Here is a 13,970-nt window from a genome sequence, read left to right on the forward strand (position 1 = left end):
AAATAACAGAAAACCCGCGCATTTCTGTTTTTTTTGTGACGTATCAGTTACCTCACGATAATAGCTACAGATATTTAAATAAAGAAATTGTTGATAAATTGATTTAGAAATTTTGCCAGGTTTAGTGAAATAAATTGAAAATGATGTAGAAACTGGCTGAAATGCGCGGAGTTTTTATAAATTTGAACGCAAAAACCTTGCATAATAGAGCTCCGCACATTTCAGCCAGTTTCTAAATCATTTCCAATTTATTTCACTAAACCAGGCAAAATTTCTAAATCAATTTATCAACAATTTCTTCTTTTAAATATCTGTAGCTATTACCGTGAGTTAACTGATACGTCACAAAAATAACAGAAATTGGATGCAAACCTGCAGAAGTTGCCACGAAAATAAGTTAAACCTGACTTTTGTTCGAAGAGCCGTGATGTTGACTGACAGGTGGGTATATTTGTTACAGCTCTTACAAGTTCTTTTTTTTCATCTATGGAATTCCTGAAACATGTATCATGATGCCTGATATTATACAAAAAATTAAGTAAAAAAGATCAATTTCAGCATAATCAAGATGAAGCAAGATAAATAAACCAAAACTAAGGAAAAAATACTTTTCATAAAAAATTAGAACTCGATTTTAAAGATGAAGTCGACATATTGTCGACAAAAACTCTTAAAGTTTGCATTGCGATTAAAGCTCTAATTTCTTCCATCTCCATGTCTACTTTATAGTAGTTTTATGCATATATGCAGATTCTAGATATCAGTAAATTTGAGTGATAGAAACTAGATACAAAAAACGAAAAGAATTACAACTTAACATTAAATTGTTACTTCAATAATGTTGTTGCATAAAATACATAGTAAAGAACTCCAGATAGTTATCCAGAGAGTTAACCGTTACCTTAAAAGTTTATCTGAAATAACAAGCAAATTAGGTTACCACTTGAGAAAAAGTTGCAAGCCCTATGTCAGTGTGAGTTTCAGTTTGAAAGTCAGTCATTGCTATCCGAGGGCCGCTTTAGATCCCGGGAAAGTAAAAGTAACTCTTGAGCGTGAATCGTTAGATAATTAAGTGCTAAACAATAACGTTTAAAAGTGAATAGGTATGAAAAAATTTGATTGATAGAATATAGAGCCAAAAAAGAAACGAAAAAAGACAGGAGATTGTTAGTGCAGTATCGCAGCTGCATACAAAATAGAAAAAAAACTGAGCCTGTAATTTAAAGATAATTTTTGGAATCGCAAATAAAATAAGAGGTGAGCTGAGCAAATCTTAGAAGCCGTATCTGAGTTTCATTTAATTTTGATTATAAAGTTTCTCAATGCTTTCTTGAGATCCAATAACTTGTTTCCCCCGAATGTAAAGTCAATTGTGGATCGTTAGTTGCTTTATTATTATTTTTTAGTTATAAATGATTGACTCTACGGAAGGTTTAAGATAATAAGTTGAAAAAAACTAATTGAATTCTTATCATTCGGTAAAAAATATAGAAGTTTTTTTCAAAACTAAACAAAAACAATCAATTTTTCCGTGATAAAACTAAACGTTTAAAAAGTACAAGTCACAGCGCCAAAATTAAAAAGATTGCAACCGATTTACATACTTTAAACAACTTTTGAATTTTTAGTGTATAAAGCTCGTTAATGTTTTCATAGAAAGCAAAATAATTGGTTACCGGCAAAACAAGAAGATGCTCTCTCGATTTAAACAGGACCAAGAATTTCTTCTAGGACACTCTCATTGCATTTCTGGGGTTTTTGAGCAAGATTTTTACACTAATGTTTTAGAAAACTCTACGCATTTCAGCCAATATAATGCATGCACCATCATCAATAAGTTTCTCAAAACTGGTCTGTTTTTTTAATCAATTTATCAAAAATTGTTTTTTGTTTTTTTTGTCTGATGCTAACGTGATCATTAAAAATAAAAGCAATTGGATGTTGACTTATAGGAGCTGTCAGGATAATAATTTAAATCTGATATTTTTCGAACGGTCCTGAAGTTGTCTGATAACTGAGCATGATCGAGAAAACCATTATAAGTCCGCATGAAGTGACATTAGCAAATTCCTAAAATAAGTATCTTTAAGCTAAAAACTACGCAAAAAAGTAAGTAAAGAAGAATAGAATTTTTTGTAAAATTGCAAAGAAGGGATAAAAATTTATCAAGAAAATAACAAAATTGGGCCCCGCGTCTCTTTAAAACTTTACTAACTGGTCAAAAACAGTTAGAGTTTGTATTCTGACTATACTTCTATTTTCTTTTTCAATCTGCTTCCCTACTTTTTTTCTTTAAGCACATAATCATATACTAAATATCATACATATGATTGATAAAAAACTAGGCACAGAAAAAAAACAAAGATATAAAATTACAGTTTAACATGAGATTGTTAGTTCAATAATGTCGTTGCATACGATAAATAGAAAAAAACTCCGCAGGTAACCTGTCCTTTAAAAGTTTATTGGACAAAAACAAGCAATTAAAGATGCCACTTCAGAATAAGTTGCAAGCCCTAAGTCAATTTCAGGTTTGGTTTCAGTTTAAATCTGCATTGACTTCCGAGGAGGATATCTTCTGTGAAAAAATCTAAATTGAAATTATCTATGTTAAAGTTCTGGGCTAATCTTGTTTTATTGCAAACGCCATTTGTAATCCAATTAAGCGTAATGTAGAGAAAAGATGCCATCACCTCAATCAATCATATAAAAACTAAACTCTTTTTTAATTATATCTGTTCATAAGTTTTTTTGTGAAAATTGTTTTATTTCACTGAGTAAATTATTAAGTCTGAAATGTTTTTAACCAATATTTGAAACTTGTCCTGAATATTTTGTTTCAAAAAATGATAGAAACTCGAATGCTATTTTACTCAATGAGCTTGCATCTCCAGAAATCTTGTTTGAATTAACGTATAGAGGGTCAAAATCGGGACGAATTTCGTCAAACTTTTTCCGTCTGCATCACAAGATTTCATTTTTGATAAAAAGTAGTTTTAGAAAGTGAAAACTTATAAAATGTTTATAAGGGTTATATACAATTTTCCGATATGTCTTCAAAATCAATTTAAAACAGCAAATAATAGGAATATATCGAAAATTAAACCAATTTTTTGTTCTTTGACTAAAACTTGCTCACACTACTCCTTAGAATCTATTTGATATCATTTTTGTTAATGCAGCTGTAAATAATGGACAGTGTCTCTAAAAAACAGATTGTCCAACTAATAAAACAACCCCTAATTTAGAAATTGAAAAATTGTTGTTTTCAAAAGTAAAAAATAGTTTTAATTAATGAAACGACGAAACTCCTTCTGTTTTTTTCTTTGGTATTATCTCTGTTTGTGCAATGAAGAACGCCAGAAATCGTCGGTACAAAACATTCGACAGAGTCGGTATGTTCGGTTTAACATGGTAGTAGATTGGCGATATGTTTGGTCTAGGATGTAATAAAGTCTGTATATTCGGTTTAATACCACCGGAAACCACAATATTCGGAAATCATGGGAGAACATTTTTTACTTGATTTTTCATAATCAGGCCAAATCTTTGTGCATATGAACTAAAGTACAGACGGCCTATCATCGTTAAAAACAAAAACAAATACAAAAATCAATTTTTTCACATAATTTTATGAACCAGCTGAAGAATTCATTTTCAATTAAAAAATGTATCCAAGAGGTACGCTTCAAACTGCTGCTATTAGAAAGCTAACATAATATTATAAACAAAACTCAAATGTTTTCCATGAAAATATCTGACTGATTTTTATGAATTAAAATTAACATAATGACGAACTTTAACGTTTTTGAACCAAGCGCACCGACGCCGAACCTATCGAAGCTTTCTTACTCACAGCCAACCATACCAACCAATTCTTCTGTCTGAAAACAAACATAACGACAATCAATTTCTTGAGTTTCTGATGCATATCAAAAATTTGCTACATTTAATACCGAACATAGCCAACAGAAGCCAATAAACATACCGAAGCTTTCTTGAGTCCCCGACCAATTGTCCCCATTACATATTACATTCAAACAAAAATACACAAAATTAAACAAACATACCGACAATTGTGTTAAAATGTAAAGATACAGAAAATGTTTTTGTTGTTTTTGTTTGGTCTTCTGGACTAGAGATTTAAAAAATGCTTTTTCGAGTATTTACTTAAGACAGGAGCTACACTTCTGTTTTAATTAATATAAAAAAACATTTTAATTGGGGAAAATATTCAATTTCATTCAACTTTGTTTCAGGTGCAAAGGTCCCTACTTGGGAGAGAGATGCGAAGTTTACTTTCCAACAAAAAAGCGTCGAAGTAAGTACGAAGTAAGAAACGAAACAAATTAACTAAAATAACATATTTGTGCTATGATTTTATCCTTGATATCAAATAACGCTAAAACGGTTGATATTTTGTGAATCAGTTAACCTTCTGTCGACATCCTTATCTACAACCAAATCAAAAACAAAGCAATTTTATAGAACACGTGACTAGCTGTACAACAACAGAAAATCAGAAGACAAAACTCAAGAATTCGGCCACATTGAATAGATAAAATTTGCGTACTTAAGCACAATTCTTAAAACGATAAACTACTCGGTACTCTTTCTGGTTTCATTACATCAACTCAGTGGTTGTATAGCTTAATTTTAATGTAGAATTATCTTCGTACATACTCAGTTTATCTTATTGGCTTTTTCGAAGCAGAGACTTGTTTCAAAATTGTGGTAAGTGAAGTCATTTTTTGACAACCTGAAAAAAAAAGATTTTTTAGAGTTCCGCCTATTCTGAGGGCTCTCAATAAAAAAATTGGCCTGTTGTTTGTTAATCTAGTATATTGCTTGTCAAAAAAATACCGAACAACTTTTTGTGAGCCGATTTTCCATTTTATAAATATTATTTGATTGTTTTTTGACAAAAACTGAACAGGTGTGGAACACCCGAAATGAACTGGTAAATTCGCTTATACAAATTCGCTTACCCGAGTTTGCTGATCCCATTTGCTTACTAGATTGTCTAAACCTTGCCAGCTGTTGGAATTACTTTCCGATGAGGTGATTGTATCCACAGAGTTTTCTTATAATCAGTGCATCTACCAGCGCGAAGCAAGGTTTTAGAGAGATATTCAGCTAAACTTTTCCTTAATTCCAATACTGATTTGAGTGGAGCAAAATAAGCCAACAAATTTCATCTAAAAAATCATTCAGCAGAAAAGCTCTTCAAATTATCAACATTTGCATAAACTGAAACACTGTATCTTGCTTTGTGAAAGCTCCAGATTGAAAGCCGTGGAATGATAAGAGAAGTAGGTTTGTTCAAAGTAATCAGAATTATTTATACAGAAAACCCGGAAATTATACTCTTATTTTTTTTGATCTTGTCACTTTTTGCAGTTTCGAAATCTGATTAATAAGTTCAAAGTTTCAATCGCAGGAGATGCGCCATTGTTCAAAGAATGTCCTTAAACGCAAGTAAGTGTTACTATATGTAACGTAGGACAATCAGGTCTCCTACTAATTTTACTATAGAAATAAAAGAACACACTGGACCGGAATATCAAATTTACAACGAATGCTTAACCTCTAACGTTTGATGTTTGATTTCAGTTTTAGCTATAATTTCTTGTAAGCAAGCAAATTTCTCTTCAATTTCCAATTTGTTTTGACAATTCCGTTTTTGAATTCCTAATTACCTAACCATTTTCCCTCAAATTTCAAGTGCGTAAACTGCCCTCCAATTTCCTTTATTGATCAACATTACCTCCAATTTCTATTATTTTTTTTATTTTGAATTTTAATTTCTATTTTTTTTTCACAAATTTCCCCCCAGCTTCTATTAATTGCACAAATTCACTTCAAATTTGTGTCATCACAAATTTTGTAGAGTAGAATAGAATACAAAGATTAATTGGTTTTTTTTAACTTTTACGAGGTAAAGTTTTCAAAAACACAAAGATATTGAAGTTGGGTTTATTCGAAAACACGAAGAGCTAAAACGAAAACTAAATGATGTTTAACGAGCAATTCCCAGACCTATCGGAAAGTCAATATAAGTACTAGTGCTGGGCACATCTATTGGGAACTCTGATATCAGTACTGTTTCAGAGCGATGACCATGTCTTTTTTTACACTTGTCATGTCAGTCTAAATTCAAGCCCTAGACTTGCAAGTCTAAATGCAGGTGTTGGCCCATACGAGTTAGTTTAAAAACAAGTCTTGCCAAAGGAACATAAAATAGCCAAAAGAACGCCAAAAGTAGCCAGAAAAACGTCAAAAATAGCAGGAAAAATGCCTAAAATCAGCTAAAGAAATGTGGAAACGTCAAAAATGGCCAGAAAAGGTCAAAAACAGCCGAAAGAATTGTCAAAGTTAGTCAAAAAGACACGTCAAAGATAGACCGCTAATATGCACGTAGAAATGCTATAAGACTGCCCCAGTACTGGTCTTGACTTGCAGTTCAGTCCGGGTTCAAATTGCATTGTTTAACTTGTTATTTATCAATCAACACATGGTATCAAATACAAAAAAATCGCAAATTCACAAAACATCGTCATGATTGATTCAATAAACACGCGGCATCAATCATCACATTCGATGAAAATAATACGCCGCTTAGTCAGAATACACGCGTTATCACTCACAGGCGTCACTTTGAAACAATGTTTTTCCAATTTTTGTTTTCAATTATAGATAAAAAAGATCTAAGAAATTGAGTTCACTTTTGGAGGGAGCGTAACTTTTTCCGTAAGTATAAGCACGATCGTTTAATTTTATGCCATAACTTTCAGGTAAATGAATAAGCTTGCGTTCTCAAAATTGTGGAATCTAGTGACAAAAATTGTTGAAAACAGTGACGAAACCCTTTACTGTTCTCCACGATTATTTTTGAGGTTTTGATTTTAAGCAAAATATACAAGCCTGGGACAAATATAACAATATTTGCTACCTTCTTACACGATTTGGTCAGCAGCGCTCAAAATGCGATTTACGTTTTGCGACGTAATGATATGATGTCAAAACACTAAATGTCTGAAAATGTCTAAATAATTATAAAAAATCCTCAGTCGATGTTTCCAAGCTTTTCCCTCGTTGTTTAGACTTGAATCATCCAGCTATTTATGCTTTGATGATAATATTATCCGGACTTTGAATACCATTCAAACGTTATGTCCAAATCCGACCGTATGAACACAGTGGCCGTTTGAACTTGAATCTGAATCTGCTGCTGCCAGAGAGTTTGATATTGTACAATATGAAGCAAGTCAAATTTATTTCGCTAGCATTAATGTAAACCCGAATTTGAGTCAAGAATTCAGTACTGAATAATAGTATTTTCATTATGAATTTTATAAAATTCGAAATGAAAATACTCTTATTCAGTCGCTAGCGTATTATGAAATTTAGTTCACTTATATAACTATTGATATATTTTCATGCTGTTATCGCAAATTCTTATTTTCATGTTTTTACTAGTCCTACTCTCAAAACTAAATACATAAAGGAGCCCAATTTTTAGGTTAACAATTGGGCTCCTTTATGTGGGCTTTAGAAATGTGATTGTTGTGTTTAAAGTTTCAAACGCAGCCGACGCGACGATGTGCAAAGAGTGCTCTGCAACACATAACACGTGCAAGAACGGAGGGAAATGTTACTACATAACAGAGGACAGTCAGACCCACTGCGAGTAAGTTTTTTTTCAAACATGTAATTTTAATAATATAACCGAAAGGTTAAAGTTTGCATGCTGAGCCAGGAGGCAATTGCACACATGACTTCAGAATAATCAGAATTAAATAATGAAATAATCAAAATTATACGTCAATCCATTAATGAACTTCTGGTTATTGATTGACATTACACTATAAATTGTTCGTTCCTATATATAAAAGTAGGAACCGAATGATCCTAATTGTCGGTCTATTGGTACATCTCATGCTGTTATCGCAAAATCTTATTCTCATGTTTTTACGAATCCTACTCTCAAAACTAAATACATAAAAGAGCCCAATTTTTAAGTCAACAGGGAATGTTTTGATCTCAAACAACCTCGATCAACCGTCATAAGAGACACTTGGTAACAATCCATTTCCAGTAATGTCTTATTTTGAAACCTTCATGTAAACATATAAACCTGCAAAGGTCCTAGAAAAAAAATTTTTGTCTCAAGAACAATTTCAAAATTTGCAATGAGCCCAAATTTTTAGTTGTGACGTAAGTTAACAACAAAAGTTATTCGGCATAAGAATTATTGGCCCCCTATATCATTCAAAATCACACAAAAAAAGAAACATTGAATTACCTTATTATTTACAGACTTGTGCAAAGCTCCAGGCATGTATTTTACAGGTATTATGTTAGATGAGTAATAGTTACAATATTTCAAAAGGCAAAGCACGTTCCAAAACATTAAGGATAGAGAGAAATTACGCTCACATTTAATAAAAAAGGGAACAAATCCAAAATTTATTTTATTAATTATTGTTTATAAACAATGTTTAAAAAACATTTTTTAATAATTTGCAACAAATATTTAACAAAAAAATCTCTTAAATTTCAATCAAATGAAGCACAATTACATGAGCAGAATAAAAACTTTATAGGTAACTGGTTGAAAACTTCAATACCTCTTCGGATTACTCTTTTGTCGTAGTGTTTGCTCCGACTTACTTTTTGATGAAAAAACTTTCAAGCTCTTTGATGTTTATAGCAGTCAAAAGTAGGTAACTAGAGTCCATTTGAACTATTGAATGATTGCGTTTGATTAGTAATTAAGAGAGAGAGAGAGAGAGAGAGAGAGAGAGAGAGAGAGGTAGCAGATTAATCTGTAGTCAACCAAGAGGCCAACAGTTAGTATTTTATCCAGGACCTGAATATCTGTAGATGATTAGAATTTCCAAAAATGATAACACGCTTTTACTGCCCAGCTTAATTATTTTTCTAAAGTAACGATTACACTGTTGTCAATTGTGCTTAATGGTACGCCTGGATATTGTAGATGTTTAATTAAAAGAATTAATCACAACAGAAAGTAGTCTTTTTGTAGGCATTCTGTCAATTTGTATAAGCATCTAATACTTTGGGCAAGTTTTGAGAGTAGATTTTTCACCTCTGTTTCATAGTCGAGCACATTATCTATAGTTACAACTACATATTTTACTTAAGTTTTCTATGCAATTTTTTGTACTCGAATTTTTGGCGATTGTGTTTGGTTTTTTTTGACAATTACAAAAAATTCAGTTTTGTCTGCAATTAATTTATGTGCCAATGACCTAAAATAGTCGAGTATAGGTTTTTTTGTGTGTACAAGTGACTTTTTACAAATATCAGGCTCGCAATGTGATGTCAGAAGAACAGTATCGTCAGCGTTTAAAATAATTTCATAAGTTTTTAGTTCTAAATCGTTTACATTACAATTGAAAAAAGCGGACCTAGAACTTTACCCTGGGGACCCCTTGATGTAATTCAATCCAACCCGAGTTTCCATCAATCACAATTAGTCTTTGCAGATTACCGCTTAGAAAACTTGACAAAATTTTCTCTTATGAATCGTTGAATCCAAGACATTTCAATTTTCTAAACAGCATAGTCTGATTTATTGAGCCAAGAAGTGACTTATTGCGTCTGATAAAAAAATCCTGAAACCCAATTGTCTGTTGGTTAATAAATCATTTGCATGCAAATAGTCTTCCATTTGCTCATTGTATAGTTTCCCAAACAATTTTGAGGGAGCAGGTGTAGTAATAGAAATTGGTCTATAATTGGTTTGAATATCTGTCTCAACTTTTTTTTGTAGAGCGGATTCAAATTGGCTTTACTCTAATTCCGAGAGAATTTTTTCTTCCTTAAGGCGAGCCATGAATAGTTCTGCTCGTTGTGTTGCTAAAAGTGCCGAAGCTTCAAGGAAAGCCCATGCTGGCAATGTTTTGGGTCCTAAAGGTTTAGATGGGTTCAGCATTCTTGGGATTTGTAAGGATTCATGTTTTTTTACGAAACTGAATGAAAATTCAATATTTTTCGACAAATTGATCGAAATTTGCTTTCAGAGAAGCGGATGCTGAAAACGTCGCCTAGATTGCTGAATTTATAATTTAAGAGATCTGCTATTTTTTCGCTATTTTAAAATTTCACCGAATGAGTTTCGTAAAGTTTTGATAGATGTGGCTCTTTCACTCTAAATTATAACTTCAAGCAATAAATTCCTTTTTAGGTGCTCGGATTTGGACGTTTGAATAAGTTGTTTTTGAAAGCAGCAGAAACTATTACAAAAATTTGAACCTACGGTGTTTTAGTTTTTCCCTAAAACAACGAATTCAAGTTCAGTTAAGAGCTTGTCACGTTTAATTTTTTCTTCTCTCGTGGTTATGGAGACAAACTCTTAAACTAAAGAAGAAAGCGGTTTCTCGTTAAGCACAAAGAATTTTTTGTATTGCTGCATCCATTTGTTTGGTTTTTGCGAGGATTTTTTCAAACTCATAAAGTTTTTTCCGAGCATCCTGGTATGAGTAAAGTTCATGCCAGTTGGAGCTTTCTATCGCTTTCCAAAAACCATATATGTTATAGTTCCTTTTGTCGAAAATGTGTTTCATCTGCGCTCTGTTTTTTGTACCAATTACAGTTTTGAAAACAAATATTTGAGCCAGTCAATCACTACTGATGAATGTGTCGGAAGTCGCAATTAATAATGTCTTCAGATTTTTATCGGTTATCAAAAAACTACGAGCAGTTTATTGTGGGACGTGATTTTTGTGGGGTTTTGAACATATATTGGATTAAAATGTTAAATGTTGAATCTTTTCAAAAAAATACTTTTCAGCGGAACATCTATGACTAGTTATTTGTTTAATTGGAAGTTTGTTGAAAACTGGAAAAATTCTATGTAAACGTATATTCTTTGGTTAATTCAGAGCAGTTTCTTAGAAAACGATAAAAATTCCGCTCTATTTTTGCGACAATATAACCTCATATGCCCCGCGCCGAGGTGTGCACGCTAAAAATCCCAAAATTGTGCAAGGAGGTGGTTAAATAATTTTACGTATTTTAGCTTATATCTCACATAATTTGGAGTTGAATATAGCGTAGATGCTACATACTTTTGCGTTGATTTTGGCGTTGATTTCACGTAACCTGTAAGGACTGTGGTTCTTAGCAAGAATAAGGTACGGTGGAGAAGTGGTAGAAGAGGCGACAATGACGGAGGAGGACAGTAGTTCGATTCTCACAAACAGATCTCTAAGCGTTGAATTTTTGTAAGATCTACGCCATTTTCAACACAAATTAAAATGTTTTTACGCGAAACGCAGAATTGTGTAATATCTACGTTTAGAAACGCAAAATTCCTATGCTTTGCACCAACGTTTTCATCACAGCAGTGAATGCGGCCTTCACTTATCATAAAATAGAGGTAGCACTGCAGGATAAAGTTCCTGACTTCTTGACTTACCTTGAATAACCGATATTTTCCTCAATTGTTTTTAGTATAAAGCTCTTGAAAAACAACAGAACGTCATAATACATTGCACAAAAAAGTTCTTAGAGAAAAAAGACGGAAAAAAGGTTGAAAAGTGAAGCTGAATCTAATGGTTTTTAGGTCAAAATAAGGTGAGCGCAAGGAAAACAAATGAGGTGTCTCCTTGAGAGTGAAATTAGATTTTAGGTAGGTTACATGAGGGTATGAAAAAGAAATGAGTCTTAGCTACATGTAAGGCCACAATTAAAATCAAAATGGATCGCTGGTAAAAAATATTGTGATCCGTATATTCTTACTTGAAAAAACGGCTTTCGTTTCTTGATGAAATACAAAACAACAACAAAAAACAGAAATCCCTGACAAAGAAGTAATTGGGTGGCAAAGAAGATTGGAATAAAAAATTAGTGCCAGCGCTATTGAAAATTTTTTCATCACCAGAGTGCTTCAATCTTTTTCTTTCTCCTCCGAATTCTCACAGCCAATTATTACTATTACTAGAGTCTTCCGGTTTGAAAACAAAAATTATTTACAAAGAATGTGGTTCCCACTTCCCACCCCTTGTTGACGCCCAATATGGAAAGCGTTTAAATTACGTGTAAGTAGTTTCTACGCGTTTAAATTACGTGTAAGTAGTTTATAATTACGTGTAATAGTTTGATTATACTTACGTTCGGCGGAAAGGGCTTTTTACGATTTAATCTCACTACGATTAAATCTTACTAATCTTTCTACGTTCTAATTTCTACTAATCTTTCTACTAAAATGAGGGATTATACCGCATTTTTTCGGCGCTTAATTCTTCCGCAATGTTACAGATGAGTTTTTGTTCAAATTTCTGATAAGATTGAAACGTGAACAACTACCGGCCTCTCAATGATTCACTTTACTTACCAGAGATGACGATCAGTTAAACGAGTTGTGTACTGCTGTATTGCAATAATCATCTTTGCCTCTTGTAAAAATTAGATGTGACGAAATATAAGATTGTTTTTGTTGACCAACTCGGTGAGTTTCCTTTTTAATAATATGGCAAAAAGATTCTTGTTCTAGACCATATATTGTGATGTCCTCAGTGCCAATTTATTGCCGTCATTGTCTTTTGGTGATCACTACAACTTGTTCAAGTAATAACCTCAGACGAGACGCTATTTCACTAGAGAAATTGAGTCTTTAATCAATTCAACGCACGAGAAAAAAATGCGTGTTTCCAAACCAGAGAGTTGAGGAGTGTGATAGTCTTGTCTTCTCCACTGGAAATTAATTTGCAAGCGTAAAATAAGCTTATGGTTTAATACGTTTCAGTGAAAGTTGTTGGTTTTTAGATGTAAAACAGGATATACTGGAAGAAAATGCGAAAAAGTGGACCCTAAATGAACCCCAAATACACGTAAGTTTTAATGGAACAATAGGGACGGTAAGTCAATTCAGCTTAAAAGTGTTTTCACGGACAAAAACTTTGGCTTTTATAGATTTCTATGGAGAAAATTATTGCCAGTCCTACCATTTGTAGATTTTTTTTCTTTGTTAACGGCTTTTCGGCTACTCTTTGATTTATAAAAAATACGATAAGGAACATTAAAACAACCATAATTGCAAGCAATTTCAAACAATTGCAGTCCAACCATTTAAAGGTTGAAGAATTCTGGGCAGTGGTTGGGATGTTGTCAATGGTATGCAGAAGGGCTATTATAATTAATATTTTCGACTTTGATGAAATTCCACGATTTTTTAAATCTGTACAATATTTTAACTATTAACTTCAATAATATCTCTAAAGAGCACACAAATTTTTTGTCTTCCGTCCGCGAAGAAACCATTGCATTGTGTAAAAATGAAAAAGAATTGCATCAATTTTTATCGGTTCCCGTCTATGATCTCTTTTCTTTTTTCGGATCTTTTCCCTTTGTGACGCACCAGCTTAGTGTGTGCAAATTATTTGCACCCCGACGCACACTCCATAATTGTTTATGATATATTATCAAAAAATGACACTTGCTTTGAGTTGTAGTACGTACAGGGTGGGCTCTACGCAATTTTTCTCAGGCAATTCTTGTTTACAAGCGCTTTAGTTACGGTGCTCAAATATCCAAAGTACAACTATAAGTTAAAAAAATAACTCTTAATCACCCAATCAACTTAGTACCCGTGTTGAGGAGTTTTGTTCTTCACTTGCAAGAAATCGTTGTTTTTTAATCGTTTTCCTTAGACAAAATTTATTAAAGCCTTAACGTGGTAATCGTATAGTGTTGTTGGCTTGTATAGTGTTTTGCAAAAATTACAAAAAAAAAGAAACACTGAATTACCTGAGTATTTACAGACTTGTGTAAAGCTCCAGGCATGTATTTTACAGGTATTATGTTAGATGAGTAATTGTTGCTATTTTACAAAATTATATATTTAAAAAGAGACAATGCAACGTTTCAATGCAAAGAGACAAGGCATTGAGGTTAGAGAGAAATTACACAAACTTTTCTGACATGTAAAAGTCGATTTAAAC

At 32.6% G+C, this 13,970-nt stretch overlaps 1 protein-coding gene across 1 annotated transcript in view; it reads left to right on the forward strand.

Annotated features, from left to right (window-relative positions):
* The window catches only part of LOC142337267 (neurogenic locus notch homolog protein 1-like), a 30,522-nt gene that overhangs the window by 11,886 nt on the left and 4,666 nt on the right, over window positions 1-13,970 (forward strand). Inside the window, exons 4-6 of the mRNA XM_075386424.1 lie at window positions 4,260-4,321; window positions 7,579-7,690; window positions 12,796-12,860. Coding sequence (XP_075242539.1) covers window positions 4,260-4,321; window positions 7,579-7,690; window positions 12,796-12,847 — 226 coding nt within the window. The 3' untranslated portion in view covers window positions 12,848-12,860. The remainder of the gene's footprint in view (window positions 1-4,259; window positions 4,322-7,578; window positions 7,691-12,795; window positions 12,861-13,970) is intronic.

Source organism: Convolutriloba macropyga, chromosome 3, assembly GCF_964194025.1.
Source record: "Convolutriloba macropyga chromosome 3, txConMacr16.3, whole genome shotgun sequence".
Taxonomy (NCBI): Eukaryota; Metazoa; Xenacoelomorpha; order Acoela; family Convolutidae; genus Convolutriloba; species Convolutriloba macropyga.